Source organism: Plecotus auritus (genome assembly GCF_963455305.1).
Source record: "Plecotus auritus genome assembly, chromosome: 1".
Lineage (NCBI taxonomy): Eukaryota > Metazoa > Chordata > Mammalia > Chiroptera > Vespertilionidae > Plecotus > Plecotus auritus.
The window spans coordinates 214794893-214812507 of NC_137770.1; the positions used below are offsets into that span (position 1 = coordinate 214794893).

The 17615-nt window shown below is 44.4% G+C and overlaps 1 protein-coding gene across 1 annotated transcript in view; it reads right to left on the bottom strand.

Moving 5' to 3' along the window:
• PDGFRA (platelet derived growth factor receptor alpha) overlaps window positions 1–17615 on the bottom strand; it is a 45628-nt gene that overhangs the window by 12000 nt on the left and 16013 nt on the right. Inside the window, exons 6-20 of the mRNA XM_080688009.1 lie at window positions 16718–16889; window positions 16437–16626; window positions 13821–13936; window positions 12776–12902; window positions 11731–11924; window positions 10960–11054; window positions 10624–10756; window positions 7860–7964; window positions 7129–7239; window positions 6714–6867; window positions 5692–5858; window positions 3332–3447; window positions 2870–2992; window positions 1430–1541; window positions 86–185 (exon numbers count right to left, since the gene is read on the bottom strand). Coding sequence (XP_080544135.1) covers window positions 86–185; window positions 1430–1541; window positions 2870–2992; window positions 3332–3447; window positions 5692–5858; window positions 6714–6867; window positions 7129–7239; window positions 7860–7964; window positions 10624–10756; window positions 10960–11054; window positions 11731–11924; window positions 12776–12902; window positions 13821–13936; window positions 16437–16626; window positions 16718–16889 — 2015 coding nt within the window. The remainder of the gene's footprint in view (window positions 1–85; window positions 186–1429; window positions 1542–2869; window positions 2993–3331; window positions 3448–5691; window positions 5859–6713; window positions 6868–7128; window positions 7240–7859; window positions 7965–10623; window positions 10757–10959; window positions 11055–11730; window positions 11925–12775; window positions 12903–13820; window positions 13937–16436; window positions 16627–16717; window positions 16890–17615) is intronic.

Sequence of the window (17615 nt, forward strand, 5' to 3'; positions counted from 1 at the left end):
GCAGGTACCCCTCCCCCCACACACACACCCACACACAGGCCCACTGGGCATGAACACAAGGCCCACAGGATGGGGAAAGGCTCACATTTCACTGGTGGCATGGTCAGGCTTGGCCATCCGGTACCCACTCTTGATCTTATTGTAGAAAGTAGAATCCACCATCATGCCAGGGTAGGGTGTGCCACCTGAAAGCCAAAAAAGGAAGCAACCAGGATTAACAAGTGTGTGGTATGTTTTTGAAACACTTGGGGTGACACAGCAGCTTTAGAAAACATTTGGGGATCCCCACCGTTAAGTGCTGGTTCTATCAAGAAAATGAAGTGTTATCTCCCTGCCCAAATCTTAAATTTTAGCAAGACTTCTAGGTTGGTCAAGTCCAGAACACCTAGGCAAAAATTCTACGTCTCTAGAAAAAGCTCAAAAGTGCTTTCCAATGGTTCTGACTACTGGATCTATATATACAAAGCAAAATAGAAAAGCAAAAGAATCACTAAGGCCACAAAAAGTCGTTTTCACCAGAAATGTTAAAAAAAAATGAAAGCAAAAGTCAAAACTGGGCCTTGAAATACTGAGATAATTCTCTGCTTTTAACGGACTACGCAACTGGGATGATCCACAGTGGCATCGCATCCAAGGAGGGAGAACTAAGAAAAAGGGGGCCAGTACTATCATAGCAGAGTAACAGTAAATTCTGAAACATTCACATGATTATGGCCAAGGCCAGGTCAAGTTTAGTCTTCTCTCTAAAGCCTTCCAAAACCACTCTAGGGCTCCTTGCTCCTTTCTCTGGACTTCCCATAGGATTTGAAATCAGGACCCAACAGTTTATCACTAAGTGTGTGAGTCTTAGCTCCCTGGATGAACTGTCTTGAGGTCAAGGTCGTGAATCATCCCTCTCTTAGAGCCCTCACCTGGCAGCAGTGGGCAGCAGTGTTGTTAAGGAGCTGGTGACTGACTGACTGACCAAGCAACTAGGTTTCTCTCCTCCACAATGATGACCAGGAAGGGGAGCCACGCCCTTTTCCTTGCCACACCACCTTTCACCTGAGCATCTAGCACCATGATGTGAGGGAGACAAATCTCCACTGGTGAACCCACTTAACCCAAAGTCCAAAGTGGAAAAGCAGCTGATGAGTGGGTGTCATCAGGAGCATTTCCACTGGGAGAAAGTCACTCTGCAGTAGCCCAAAGAAGAGGAGGGGGAAAGGCCAGGGGTGAGGGCACAGCTTCCCAAGACCACCATCTCATCCTGCACAGGCACACACCAGACGTCATATGTGCACAATGTGCCATATAAATCGGCTGCAGCGCGCTTGACTCACACCAGGTGTCTTAACAGTGATTACATCCCAGAGCCTGGAGAAACACAGCGTTTCCCCTCCAGTGTTGTTCTAAACAGCCCAAGCAAATAGAGATGTCAGGCACATACCGAGGGAAAAGATCTCCCAGAGCAGAATGCCGTAAGACCAGACATCGCTCAGCGTGGTGTAGAGGTTGTCAAAGATGCTCTCAGGAGCCATCCACTTCACAGGGAGGAAGGTCTGCAGGGAAGGAGAAAGGATATTAAACCCAGCGTATGCACCGATATCTACAGCAGCAGAAATAGGAAAAGGTTCTCTTTCTATTGGGCTAAGAATAACGTTGGCCCACATGAGTGTCTTCTGGGTGTGCTATTCACTGCTGTACTCCCAGCACTCAGAAGAGTGCCTGACACCTGGTGGGTGCTCAATAAAAATTTGACGAATGATGGATGGTCAGTTTTGCCTCCTACGTCCTTCCAAAGAATAAAATCCAAAAATTATTAATCCTGAATTTTTACACCAAAAGTGTGAGCCCTGAATGGACCTGTCCCCTATTTTCAAGTGTTCCTAGGAACAAAATTAAGAACAGACCCAGGGATCTGAGAGCCAATTACATTTTTGAACTTTAAGAAACACTACGAAGAGTCTGACAGAATGATAATTTTGCAGCCTCCTTTGTGAGGTTGTCCAACCTTCTGTGTAAATACCAAACTGGGCAGATGTATCTATCAAGTAGCCACACTAGCATCCTTCAGCCCTCTAAAATCGCTGGGGAGATCATAGACTCATAACCTTCTTGAACAGACCTTGACTCCACCAAAGTCCACTGGTTTCTTTCAAGGGGCCTGAAGCTACAGGTCATGATCACAGAGCACACATACATGCAGAGCCTGGACATAGCTGTGTCCTCCAGGTGGATTCCGCAGCCCCGTGAGCCGCCTCACAACCAGTGCTGTGGGGTGACTTGGATTTGTACCTACAGGTGGCAGACATATCCCCAGCTACTCCATCCACTTAGAGGTGCAAGGGATGGGCAGAAAGGTTCAAGTGTAAGATAGATGGACTCTCTTTAAGGAAATTGTGCCTCTAAGATATATCAACTCAAATGGTTTTAATAGTTTAGGAGTCATAGATGCCACTTGAAAATTTGAGAAAAGTTAGAGATGCTCTCCTTAGAACTGCATGCATGGACACACATGTGCACAATGTACACATTAATAGCTAACACTTACTAGGTGCTTGTATGTGCCAGACACTGTCCTAAGCATTTTACATGAATTTACTCTTTCAGTCCCCCTCAGCAACCAAGGAGATAGGTATTATTGTCATTTCCCTGCTACAGACAGGGAAACCGAGGCACAGAACAGTCAAGTAACTTGTCCCAAATGCCATGATAGGAAGTGCTGGATTTGGGGCTCATACCCAGGCCATTCTGAGCCCATTCATGGGACTTGTAGACTCCATGGTGAAATTGTGGGCACCCAAATGGCTAGAAGCAACAGTTGATTTCAGAGATGCAAGTGAGGGAGGGTGAGCATGCCAAATGGGGGCAATGGGGAGACACTTACGCTGCCTTTTGATACGTAGTTCGAGTCATGCATGATGTCTCTGGCCAGGCCAAAGTCACAGATCTTCACGATTTTCCCTTGTGCCAGGAGGACGTTGCGAGCGGCCAGGTCCCGGTGGACACACTGCACAGAGAGAAATGGTATCGGTGTCAACCCATCGCCCCTAGACAGCAGCACCCCTTCAAGACTGGCCATTTCAGGGTGGCGCGCGGAGGTGCACCTCGGAGAGGCTGTTCTGGCATAAAGAGCTCACCTCCAGGCTCCCATCCCAACCACTCCCAAGAGCAAGAAAGGTCTGGAGAAAAGCAGACACCTGGTGATGTCGGACTCCACACTCTGCTCTGGGGAAGAGAAGAGAGCAGCAGCCATTGCTACTGGTCTCTCCAAGACCTATCTTCCCGCTCACCTCACTCAGATCTGTGGCCTGGGTCCAAAAAGGCCCTGTCCCATGAACACACTTACGTTCTTTGAAGCCAAAAACTCCATTCCTCGAGCAACTTGATAGGTGAAGCTCAACAAATCCAACAAAGTCAGGCCTTCCGAGTTATCATCTGAAAGGAGGTTTTTGACTTCTGAGTCTGCAGAAAGGAATTGAGAGTGTTGGTGCTGGCAGAGGGCACGAAACTCCGCCCTCTGCTGCTGCCAGGCTTGTCCAAAGGACATCTAAAATGATTTTCTTTTTCTTCTGTTTTGGTTTTTTTTAAACATGTCAATTACAGTTTACATCCAATATTATTTTGTATTAATTTCAGACGTACAGCTTAGTGGTTAGATAATCATGTACTTTACAAAGTGTTCCTCCTGATATTTCCAGTACCCATCTGACACCTTACACAGTTATTACAATATTATTGACTATATTTCCTATGCTGTCCTTTATATCCTCATAAAAGGATTTTCTTACAGAGTTTCTGACCTTCCAGGTGGGTATCTAAATTATGCAAATTCTGGACAAAATACCTTGGAATTTAGGAATGAGCTTTTCGATGGAAGTGAACATCTGTTAGTAACTTGACTAACAGGACTAAACTAAAGCTATGAATACAGTCAGACATGATTGAAATATCTGGTACATATTTAAGGCTAATGACTAAAATGATATAATTGTAGATTTAAAACTAAAAATAAATACTAGGTAAAGGCTCTATCTTTAAAATCAAATATATCAACAGCAACACATATCTGGTTAAAAATATTATATCTGAGATATATATATATTCATAAGAGAACCAATCTAATAGGTTCTCACTCATATTTTGTTGTTTGCCTCCCAAACTTTTTATAACCTCAGCCACCAATAAAACAAACACACACACTAAAATCTTCCATGATGAATATACATGTGGGCCTTTTGAAAAAGTATCTTCTAGGAATTGCTTTTTTTTTTTTTCCTTTTTAAAGCCACCTTCACAGTACTTCATTTATTTGGTGAATAAAGCCAACCAGTCTGGCTAGAGGTAGCAATCTTAAAGATCAGTGCCAATGACTTCGCATTTAATTCCCTTTGTAACTTGTCCACTTTCCCTGGTTAGTCCCATCTGGACAGGTCCCAGGATTTTCGAGGAAGGAGGCAATCTAGGCCAACAGTTCTCAGTTCTCTCTGAAAATGCTCAGGCAAGTGAAGAGTAGCTGCAGCCATTCACATTTTTCCAGCCAGCTAGGGGCAGGCCAGGAAGCAGTGGCCTGCCTGCCAACAGGGCCTGGGCTGAGCATGAATCAGGTTCCCCTGACATCTGGAGCCAGGTCCAGCCTGGGAAGCAATGTAAACTATTTTTAACAATGCAGGAGTGGAGAGGAAGCACTGATTCCGACAGCCCTCACTGGCTCATCTTTAAAAAGGGCTTGGAAGTTTACCCATTTGGCAATGGGGGAATGAATGGAACTTGGAACTGCAGCAGTGGAAAATATCATTGTGTACTGAGTGAGCTTTGCAAAATGAGCACATTCTTTTCATAATGGATTGTACCTTTCACTTAAGAACTCTGAAAGCATTCAGAGCATGTTAGTGATTTTCAAAACAATTTCCATGGCAGTTCAATGTTTTGTTTTGTTTTCGCATTGACCAATGGGAGGGCTCAGACTCAATAATACAAGATCACAGGACAAGTCAACATCAGACCCATCTCGTAGCCTCCTCTGCATTGCAGGCCTGTGATTAGACTAGAACCCTGGAGGGGCCACCCCAGCAGATGTGAGGTGGTCCATCTGGTCTGGGCATGGCTAAGCTCCCTGGAGTTTATAAATCAATTCAACCCTGCCACGTGCCCATCTGCTTTGAAACAGACAGATCTTCCTTCAAACATTTAGCAGAAATACCCAATGCCCTTGTCAGAAAAATATAACCTCAAACTGTCCACTTATCAGTTTCTATCAAAAGTTGGATATTAGCAAAGCTAAAAGCAAGGGCTATTGAACCCATGGATATCAGAGACTTATATAATTAAATTTTTAAAATAATATTGGTAACCATGATAAGATTGCTAGCTTTTAATTTTGCCAAGTAGGGGCATTGGGGAAAAAAAAAGATCCATATCACCATACTTTTGTTAAGAGAGAGAAAGAGAGATGTTAACACCAAGAAAGATCATTATATCAGAATAAACAACGTCTTTAAAATGGTTATATTTAAAGTCTAGAAAAATTCATTACATTAGGTCTGTCTATTCTTTTTCTTCTTTTCAATGTCACAGGCCTACATTTAGGGACCATGTGGCCTGGCAGTTCTACTTACCAGGCCTGCTCACCTTCTTCCAAGTAGTTTAAATATCACATTAAACCCCTGGAAGAGCACAACACCAAAGAGTCAGCACAGACACTTTTACCTAACATAGACTTCTTCTTGTATGAGGCTGGGCGGTCATACAGTGATCTCTGGATGTCCGAGTATTTAGAAACCTCTTTCCTTTCCAGCATGGGGACGTACTGTGTGGTGTCAGCTTGCTTCATGTCCATGTAGTCACCATTGTTTTCAAAAGATAAAACAACATAACTGTCAAAACAGAAAAAAAAACTTTATCCAGATGGCACTCAAGAGTGAACATTCAACATTCAGTCATCGAAGTGCAGGTGCCTACAGTCTGCAAGGCAGTGTGGTGGGCATGGGAGCAGCAGGGGTGGGTAAAAGCAAACCCATCTGCACCCTCCACGTGGGGTAGTCTGGTCACGACAGGAGCATTAATCAATAATCACACAAATACACAAACCATCTCAACTCAGGTGTGCCTGTCTTTATGCTGTTTTTCACTCCACAGGTCATAGGCCTATGCTACATGACCATGTGGCTTGGGCAGACAATTCCCACTACTCAATAAATTTAGCACCAATTTGGTGTCAGTCGAGTAATTTAATATGAAGTGAACTCATTGTACCTCCTGATGTTACAAAACTTCGTATCTACAGAGACATTTATAGCCACTTATGGGTTTCTGCAGTGAGAATCACTGTCATTGGTTTGATTTATAGGCCCAGGTTCAGCAAGGACCAGTATCTTAAGCTTTGAAATCCTTGGTTTCTCTCAAAATGCGAGCCCTGAGGCATCCTTGGCAAGTGCTGCATCTGATAGGTGTTCAGTGGACCACATACAAACAGGAAAATGGCTCCCAGAACAATTCCAACTCCTGCTTTCATTCAAACCTATCAGCAAGGCTCCCCATATGACATCCTGATCCGAAACACCTGCAGATATCCTGTATCTATCCGCACTGTGTCTCGGGATGATGGGGCAGGGTGGCTGGGCTCTAAGTCTTGCTACCTCCTGGCACAGAGCCTGCAGACATGGAGTCTGTCAGGACATGGGTTCTCTCCATGGGTGAGGCTTCTAAAACAATGATTCACAGCAACTCACCTCCGTGTGCTTTCATCAGTAGGATTTAACCCAAAGATGTCCAGCTCTTTCTTTGGCTTCTCTGGGTGGTGGCTCAGGAAGCTGTCCCTATTCTTATGCAAGTAGTTGACCAAATCCCCATAGAAGCAGTACTCAGTGATGATGTAAATGGGGCCTGTGGGGACCAAAAATGGTTAGGAGATAGGTATAAAAATGAAGAACAGATAAGCCATGAATGGCTATGCTTGCACTGGCAAGAGATGCTTCTCAAAAACAATGAGCTTTCATCAATTCAGTGGAACCCACTCCACTCCATTCAAGGGATTTATACTCGCTGGCATGGTTGGAGATACAGAGTGTGGGTTTAGAAAGCTGGGTAGTTTTCACAACCAGAGGTGTTCTATGAAAACCCTCCCTCCCAGGCCAGGAAGCCTACCTGACTTGGTACAGGCGCCCAGCAGGTTGACAATGTTTAAATGCGGCCCTAGGTGGGTCATTATCTTCAGTTCAGACATGAGAGCTTGTTTTTCACTGGATCTGGCTGTGGCTGTTGAAGAGAAAAAAATCACATATCAGATCTGAGGAGCCTAATTCCCTGAAAAAGCCAAAAATGTGGCTCATCCTGTGCTTGGATATTACTTTGTTGACCAAGAGTCTAAGAGAGAGAGAGAGAGAGAGTGCCTTGGTCTAGATTCTAATACATGATCCCCATTCTTTGGGGTGGGGGGGGGGGGGTGCGGGGAACCGTTTTTCTGCCAAGGGCCATTTGGATATTTATAAACATCATTTTCAGGCCATACAAAAAACTATCAACTTAAAAATTAGCCTGCTATATTTGATCAAACATTTAATTAATTCAGCCTCATGCCTTGGCAGGGCCAAATCAAATGATTTTGCGGGCCTTATACAGCCAGAGAGCCGGACATTCCCCACCCCTGCTTTAGGGTAAAAAGAAGTCATTAAAAGTAACAACTCTTGATTTTCCCACACACAGACAAAAAAATAATGCACATAAATCTAATTGACAAAAGAGTCTACATACACATAAAGCCTAGAGTCCAAAGAACCAAGATCTAGTCCTAAATTTGGCATTTACTAGTTCTGTGATTTGGAGCAGGTCACTTAATATCTCCATGTTCAAAACAATCCCCAGGAAGGGACACTTACGTTTAAGCATCTTCACCGCTACTTTCATGACTGGTTGGGACCGGCTTAATCCGTAGGCAGTTCCTTCAACCACCTTCCCAAATGCACCAGATCCCAGTATACGACCTGTGGGCAACCAGAACCATTAACACACACAGATGTCAGGCGGCTCATCAGCTTTGTTTACCACACCCAGCGCCCGTGGGTGCAGAGCTGGGTGGTGTTTTCCCTGCAAAGAGTAAGCATAATGATTCCTCCAAGTCTTCATGTCAAGGCCAGAATTCAGCCCACAGGGAAGGAAATTAGTATAATTGCTTTTGTCAAATAACGTTTGCAAGGGAAAGGAAAACACAGATGGGAGAAAGGGGGGTGCAGCGCTCCCAGGTGGGAGCACTCTGTCTACCAGCTCCTGTGCTGAGCGAGACCGTGGGCTCCATTGCACTTGCTTTCTGTGGCTCTTACCCAAACCCCCGGGTCCTCTGCCCTTCTATTTTCCACATGCAAACCGAGGCATCTTTTGCATCAATAAGTCCTTACCCACTGGAAATACTTCCGTATTAAAGATGCCCCTGACTACTTGAGTAGCGAAGTGAACTATAGGCTGTCCGCTTGGCTGCCTGTTTGTCAGGAGGACCAGGAACCACACAGGTAAACCTGCGTGGGAGCCCAACACGTTGCTGCACGTTGGGAGACACGAAAAGAAATGCAAACTGTCACCCCCACTTTTAAAGAGCTCACAGTCTGAAAAGGATGCTTCCCAGAGTGGGTGGTCTCCGCACATACAGCCAAGCCTGGTTAAGACTCAGCTCTGGAAGGACACTGGCAGCCGACACTGCCTGTGACTGTGGGTCTGCGCTGCTGGAGACCTTGGGAGAGCACTGCGCACCAGCAGTGTGGGGACCCACAGGAGCAGAGGGGTACAGAAGTGCCCCTTGGCGCCTTAGCGGTGTTGCCTTCTACCCTATTATGTTATTGCTCTTTAAATTCCCTCAACTCCTTGTCTCTTTTTATAAAACAAGGGGAAATGTAAGTTTAAAAAGCTTAGTTCCAAGTGAAGTGCTTGGATTGGGAGTAGCTAGGATGTCTCGTTTGATTTCAAGCTGAATAATTCTCTAAGAAGACCTAACCTTGCCGTATTTTGGGATCAGACAAGTGGATAATTAAAACTACCTTTGACATCCTCCAAAGTACATTAGAATATTCCTGGTGACACAACTCTAGGTCTAACTTTCATTTATATGTCCTGTTTTCATTCATTCAGAATGCAACTTTTTTTTAATCCCCTGGAGTAGAGCTTCATGTATTTAGACCCACAGGGAAGGAAATTAGTATAACATTTGCAAGGGAAAGAAAAACACAGATGGGAGAAGGGAGGGTGCAACCCTCCCGGGTGAGAGCACAAAATGTGAATTAGAATATAAGGACAGGTAACTGGTGAATTACCAAAGTCTGAGTGCACCAAAGCTTAACTGTATTTAGTCACAGCCCAAGATTAAAATATGTGAAAAGCCAGTGATAAGTTAGCTTGATTTTTCTTACATGTTTCCCTTTAAGATGTACCAATAGTTTTATATTCTACTAGAGGCCCGGTGCTTGAAATTTGTGCATGGAAGGGGGTCCCTCAGCCCAGCCTGCACTCTCTTGCAATTCAGGACCCCTTGGGAGATGTCCGACTGCCGTCTCATAATCTGGGATTGCTGGCTCCTAACCGCTCGCCTACTTGCCTGCCTGATCGCCCCTAACCACTCCGCCTGCCTGCCTCATTGCCCCTAACCACTCTGCCTGCCTGCCTCATTGCCCCTAACCACTCTGCCTGCCTGCCTGATCACCCTAACCATTCTGCCTGCCTGCCTGATCGCCCCTAACTGCTCGCCTGCCTGCCAGATTGCCCCTTACCACTCTGCCTGCCTGCCTGATCGCCCCTAACTATTCTGCCTGCCTGCCTGATCACCCCTAACTGCTTGCCTATCTGCCTGATTGCCCCTAACTGCTCACCTGCCTGCCTTATCACCACTAACCACCTCTGCCTCAGCCCCGCTGCCGTGGCTTCGTCCAGAAAAACATCCGGAATGATGTCTGGAAGATTGTTCGGTTGTTTGGTCTAATTAGCATATTACACTTTTATTATTATAGATACTCTAAATATATATTCTAAGGGACTATCTAATACATCCTCAGAATGTAATGGATCAAAATATATTTTGTGGTTGTCCTCATTCATTTTTCATCTGTTCCTTTTTAGTCACAGAAACTCATCTGATCAGCAATTTGTGTCATTTCTAAAGAAAAACCATTTTGATGGGTATCTTTGGCAGATCTCCTCATATTCATTTATTTTTATAAAATGTTATTTAACCCTAGACAGTTTGGCTCAGTGGATACAGCGTCGGCACAGGTTCCATTCACGTCAAGGGCACATGCTTGGGTTGTAGGCTCAATCCCCAGTAGGGGCAATGCAGGAGGCAGCCACTCAATGATTCTCTCTCATCATTGATATTTCTATCTCTCTCTCTCCTTCTCCCTTCCTCTCTGAAATCAATAAAAAAATATATTTTTAAAAATGTTCTTTAACCATAATTTGCTATAAAATTAGCTTTTTTAAAAAATCACTGTAGTGACCCAAGTAACTCATTTTTAAGACAAAAAGTACTTCTGAAAGCCAATTTCTATTGCCTCACTGTTATTAAGCACAGCTCATATCCCTCATTCCTCATGGGCCTGTAAAGAACAAAACTATGGACAAATCAAAAGGGAGACTTGGGAGATCACCCCGGTGGGAGCTTACCCAGCACAAGTCCGTCTCTTGGAAACTCCCATCTCGAGTCATAAGGCAGCTGCATTGGGTCCACATAAATATATTCGTGTCCATCGGGGCTGATTGATTCAATGACCCTCCAGCGAATTTCATACCTTGGTTTCTATAAACGACCAGGACAGGTAACTGTTGAATTACCAAAGTCCAAATGCACCAAAGCTTAACAACAGCAGTAAAGTGGCTGGAAACAGTAACTCAACACACAACTACTGAGCTCCTTCTCTGTGCCACGTGCTAAAGTGGGTTGCTCTTCTTATTATTCTTACTGACTTCAAAGACATTCAGTTCATTGAGAAAAATACCTACCTGTTTCCAAATGACAACCAGGACAATCAGTGAGATGATCACAATCACCAATAGCACCAGGACTGCGGCTGCCACCGTGAGCTCAGAACGCAGAGCTAGAGGAGAAAGGGAGAGGCATGATGGGAAATGTGCACGAACACACAGGACGGCAGAAAGGCGGTGCAGTTGTGACTGGGACAGAATCCCTGACTCTGGTGGAGAAGCATGAGGGCTGCCAGCTCCTTTTCAGGATGGCCAATAGGACACTACTCCAACTCTTCCCTTAGAAAAAAAAGGGGCAAAATTCAATCAGGGGAATGCAATACTTTCTCTAAAGGTGCTTCAACATTAGCCTTCTGGACAGAATGTGAACTGGAATCTAAGGACTGATAAACGAACTTGAGAGCTACTATAAGCTCAGAAACTTAGGTTCAGTTTGTTTGGAAAGATTGCATTTTGTTTATATTGCTTTTGGCTTCATTAATTTTTTTCTTAAGGAATTCAACCTGTCTCAACTGTTGTAAGGAGCACAGGGCAGAGCTCCTTCTTGCCCCCTCCATTCCCACACTCCGACTAGACAGACTGGGTAGCTACACTGTTAGACAAGCAAGGGGCCTCTGCAAGGTGAAGTTTTGGAAGAAAGGACTCCCTACAGATGCCAGGAGAAGGCCCTGCATAAGCAATCAGAGCTGACTTTCTGCCTGGGGACCCCATCTTGGACTCAAAGTTCTGCCTCAGGGAGAAAGGGCTTGGCTGATGACTTAGACTTGTCCCCACTGATGAGCAACTCACTGGGAGCCACCAGCTTCAGTTCTCGGTTCTCAATGCCAAGGAGATTCTTAGCCAGACATCGAACCGCAATGGTCTCCTCCACTTTGGCGAACGTTACCCGGCCCTCCACTGTGCTCCTGTCCTGGCGGTAGACCTCCGTGATGATGTTTGAGATGTTGTTAGCCAAAATGGCCCATGAAGTCTCATTATTACATCTGGAAAGAAAAAGGACACAAATATAGAGACAAATACAATCAAATACAACTACCAATCCCAAGCCTTGAACAGGAGCAACAGAACAGTTTTTTACTTCAAGAATGTTTAACTATCCCACTTTCCTACCCCTTCAAAAACGCCCAGGGCCCTTCCTTCTCTCTATCTACACCGTGAAGAGCCTCCAAGGTGTCTAGGGTTGGAGCATCACCTGCCTGAGTTTTGAGACCTCGATTATAGCTCCAGTCAAGATCCAAATCTGGTCCCTTAGCCCTTAGAAGGGGGTAGGTCTCAGCCTTTAGGAGAAGGAATCGAGGCTTCTACACACAGCCAGTTGCCACAGGTGGAAATGTGAACATGTTGTTCATGTGCCCATTGGAGAAGGTTGATGAAGGAAGAACTGGTGAGTTAAATCCCATCAAATAGCAGGTAGGCAAATGAGGTAGTGAGCAGTTACACGGGCAGTATTTTCATTTATGTTCACATGCCAGTCTAGCTGCCAAATAAAGTTCACCATATAAGAAATGTGAGGTGAAAATGTGGCCCAGGGTAGCTAAAATCCTCTTGTAAGAGGAGCTCTTTAAATTAGTTTTCTTTTTAAATGAGAGATCCTTGGAGAATGTGATGAAAGCCATAGACTGTCTCTCACATAGTCATGAGCACACAGGTGTGCGCACACCCACACACACTCGTACATGCACACATAAGGACCACATTTAGAATCTTGTAGTTTATGAGACTTGGGCCAAATAAGAATCTCAAATACAAAAGAAATAAAATGCACTTGAGGTCCTTTGCATTAAGGAAGAAACATTCAGCCCACAAATGAAAAAGGAACATCTGGTCTCCATACTTCTTAATATCCTTGCAAACCATCCACTCGATTTCAGGCAGAGGTGTCCCTGCAGCTGTGCATCTCACGGTCTGTCCCCCCGTGGAGCCATGGTGGTCGTCAATCAAGTCCAGAATAGATGCGGGAACTGCAAGTGGTGGAAAGCAATCAGAATTGAATGATTCCTGACCCAAAACTTCTGGAAAATTACCACATGGAATATGAGCTCAGAACTTGCTCATGGGGCATTCGAACCTACAAATCAGGAAACCACCCCAGAGGAGGTTGTGTGCATAATAATACTCCAGTTTGCACAGACCCACTTGGTTAAGAGCACTTCCATAGTTTCTGTGTTTTGGGATTTGTGCCCCATCGTGTTTTAAATCTAAGACTGAAGAAAGCAAAAAGCCCTGTGGTTATTTGGCTTGAAAGGCAAAGAGGCTCTTACAATTAATGTAGCTTGGGATTCAACCAACGGATTCAGCTCAAGTGGAATCTAAGGCAGCATTTACCAAAGTACATTAGCAGAATATTATTAGGTTTTAAAGGTTTTTAAATCTGTGATCAAACAATTGAAAAATAAATATGCCACTGCTTGTACCATAGCTGTACTGTGAGGGTAAAATGAACCCACCTACGACAGTACATGGCACATGGTAGGAACTCAATGAACAGGTGCTAACCCTGAATATAGAAGGACTCGGGCACCCCTTTCTGGTAAGGGCCACTGGACCAGGTCTACAGGGAAGCTAAGTAAAAATGCCCAAAGGCTTTGGAACAATCTAAGGTCATCTAGACCAAAAAGTATCATTTCACTCTTCCCAGAACTGTAGGTGCCAGATTGAGAAGCCGGTGGTAAGGAAGCTGCTGGAGCTTAGGAATTTCCAATCAGACTGTCCCAGAGCAGTCTGAACCCTCCCAGAATTCCTGAATCCTTAAGTCCAACAAAGCTATGTGACATCTACAGCCTCTGCTTCTCCCCTAAATGAGCTTTTCCCTCCCCGACCTGGGAGAAAAGTACCAGGCTCTCCTCACAAGCAGTATCTCCAGACTGCCCTCAACATACCTTGAGTTAAGAGTTCAAAGGTGTAGCTCTTCATGTCATCTTCATTTTGAACTACAATAGTATAATGGCCACTGTCTTCTTCCTTAGCACGGATCAGCTTTAATCTACTTCGGTACCTTAAAAAGAAAGGACTTGGTTTGAGCAAGTGGCAGCCAAATACATCCCGATTGCTTTAGCAATTACCATGTTCAATTGAAATAACTTTCTTTTTCTTATCTGAATCATTTGGATTTCCAACACACTTTGTACCTATTAAAGGTCTGAGTTCTAGGTGCTTAATCCTTAAGCAGAAGATCAAACATTTTGAGATGAGCAATGGCTTGTGTGGCTCCAAGAGTAAATTAGTCCTGGCAAGGCCTGACTTCTGAGTGGGAATAAACATGTCCTACCAACTTTCCTTTAAAAAAAACACCCCTTGATTTTTACCTTTTTGTAGCCATTTAGGTGGTTTAGCCAAACAATGAAACACCAATGAAAAAAAGAATGAGGCTCTCTACATATTGATATGGAGAGCTTGTCAGGATATAATGTTCTTCTTGCTTGTATCTGCTTAAAAAACAAACAAACAAAAAACTCTGGAAGGTTTCATAAGAATCTAGCAAAAGTGTTTCCTGTGGGTGGGTGGAGGGGTACTGGGCAGGTGGGGACAGGAGTGGAAGGAGACTTCTTACAATGCACCCTCTTTATGTGCATGGCTTTAAAGCACAGGTCTCCATCACCTATTCAAAAAAGTCAACTAGAAAAATATATTTCTTCATACTTTATTAAAGCGAAGTTTCCTCAAAAGATTCTTACACATGTATATTATTAAATTTGGCCATGCACGTGTGTGTGTGTGTGTGTGTGTGTGTGTGCGCGCGCGCATCAACATAGCATTTGCCCATTTCTCCTTCTTTATAAAACATCACAGGATGGAAAAGCAAGTAGAGTGGAGAAGAGCACTGGCCAAGGTGAGCAGTTTAGGCTCCTCTTGACATTCTCATGGTGAGCAGACCTTGGGCATTATTGAAATTCTCATTATTGAAATGGCTGTTTCCATATGTATAGCATAGAAATATTGTATGCATAGCATGCAGTCCCTTAGAGAATTAATTAAATACAATTATATGCATAGAAGCATTTCATAGACTCAAAAGTGCCCTGCAAATTAGAGTCTTCTAACCCAAGATGCCGGGCACTAGGACCTTGATGAGAGCATATGGGGTTGGCTTTTCCTCAGCTGCACCCTACTGGACACGCTCCAAGACTGGATTTCCTTAGAGAGAATCCTTAGGCACTTCTGGCTGCTGATTACCAAAGGATCTTCTGTCCTTCATTTTCTATACTGTTCAGCCAAGAAGGCTAGTGGACCCACTAGTTCTGAGCTCCAGGAAGCCAGACACTCCATCCATCGTGTTCAACTCTGGCCCGTACTGGGAACCAGAAGAATATGTGCTGAAGGAACTCCGCATCAATTTCACCGGCAGTTTTGCTGAACCACTCAGTTGTCATTACTGTTGATTGTCGCTTAAAGATAGGGCCCAGACACGTGTCTGAAGTGCTGGCTGTGCTGGGGGGGTGGGGGGGAGGGTCTGTTCCTCCTGGCCTCACAGCCTCGTGCAAGGCGCAGCACCTCCCACCTCTTTGTACACTTTCATTTTGTGTCATCGGAAAGCCTCCCAGATTCAGTTTTCCACTTCTTTTTCCGTCATCATCTATACCAAGGTCATAAAATTTCATTTTCTCAGACACTGCTTCTCAATTACACGTGGAATTTAGTTCAGAAAGAAAAAAGCAAATCCTGAGGTTAAGTGAACTGATGAGGGAGGTTTTGTCTCCTCCTCCCTGGTGGCTTCAGGCTTTTGTCTCTGTGGATGGTTACTGACAAGGGCCTAGGGCTGGATTAGCTGGGTACCTTCTGCTCCTGGATTCTAATCAGAGCTTAAAACTGCAAGAGACCTCAAATATCATGATCCAGTTTCTTGCCTTGATGGACAGAAGGTATTATTAACCCTACATTATAGATAAGGAAACTGAGGCTGAGGTGTGACTCACCCAAAACTCCACCACCAGTTAGGAGATGGGAGCATTCTACCACTCTAATCAGAGGACAGGGATCCAAACTCTTCATTTTACCTGTTCTCCTAACCAAACGTAACCAGACTCCACTCTTACTCCCCATGGAGGTCTCCATGGGGCAAATGTGTCTCAAACTAAGTCAATGATGACTTGTTTAATGTCAGTTTATATGATAATTGCCTAGCAACTATAACCACCATACATATTACTTGCAATATGAATGACACACATCAAGGAATATATTCAGTCCAAGTTGGTCCAATTTTACTTTCTTTCTTCCAACCCTCACTGGATCCTGGAAACTGTTTTTCACTGGGGGACAGAGCTTTTCAGTTCTTCTTTCTTCTTATTTTGTCATTAAATACTTACCAACATCCTATTACCACAATGCAATGTTATCATCAAAGGTACTTGATTTCCAGTACCTCCTAACTCAGATTGCTAAATTGTCTTCTAGACCGACTCCTGGTGTGGGTTGTAGGACACACACAGGCCCCTGTCTACCTGGTGACACACAATAAAAGGAAAAGGCATTCGTGGGGGAGGGTATTTCTCTACCTTATCTCCTGGATCTTTTCTATGTCGGTGGTGATCTCGGTGAGGTTTTCGATCAGAGTCAGGTTGTCCTTCAGCCAGGATATCCTGGGTGGGGGGTAGGCCTGCACGTCCACCACAAAATGTTTGACTTCATGCAGGTTGACAGCTTCCAACTGGCTGAAGCCGGGTTGGATTTCAACGAACCCTTTCTCTGTACAGGGAAGAGTTTCCGTTAAACAACGATTACCGCACAGTGGATCCCGAGCAGCATGGACGCTGACAGTTTAGAAAGTAGAATGTACCGTGGACAGCAATGGTGACTTTCTTCATCTCTTTGACCTCCCTGGTGGCCAGGCGGGCAATACATTCGTAATCTCCACTGTCTTTCACCGTGGCCTTGGGGACCATCAGGGTGTGCACCAATTTGATGGATGGGTCCTTGATTTCCTCCAGCATTACGACGCCTTTGTTTTTCTGCAGCAGCAGAAGGAAAACCGACTTTAAGAAGCTAGCTCCCAGGAATGACCCCTCTTGTAAACTATGGACGGTGATGACAAGGACATGACAATGTAGGTTCAAACAAATGTACCACCCTGTGGGGATGGTGGTAAGAGGGGAGGTTGTACATGTGGATGTAGGGGGAGGGGAGATCTCTGTAACTTTCACTCCATTTTGCTGTGAACCTTAAACTGCTCTGAAACATAAAGCCTGATTTTAGAAAATTGTTTTTAAGCTAGCTCCTTAGAAAATCATGTTTTAAAAGGATAGTTAATGACATGGTAAGGTGTTTGTGCTATATTGCCAAAGGGAAAAGGATATAATGAAGTACTAAAGTATAATGTATATTGCCGAAACCGGTTTGGCTCCGTGGATAGAGCGTCAGCCTGCGGACTGAAGGGTCCCGGGTTCGATTCCAGTCAAGGGCATGTACCTTGGTTGCGGGCACATCCCCAGTGGGAGGTGTGCAGGAGGCAGCTGATCGATGTTTCTCTCTCATCGATGTTTCTAGCTCTCTATCCCTCTCCCTTCCTCTCTGTAAAATATCAATAAAATATATAAAAATATATAATGTATATTAATTATTAAACAGTTCACATATATACAAAGTATTTAAAGGATTTATCTCCCTAAAATATTAATGGTGATGCTCTGGGAAGTCATTTTTCCTGTTTCTCTATATTTTATGAAGTTTCAACAATA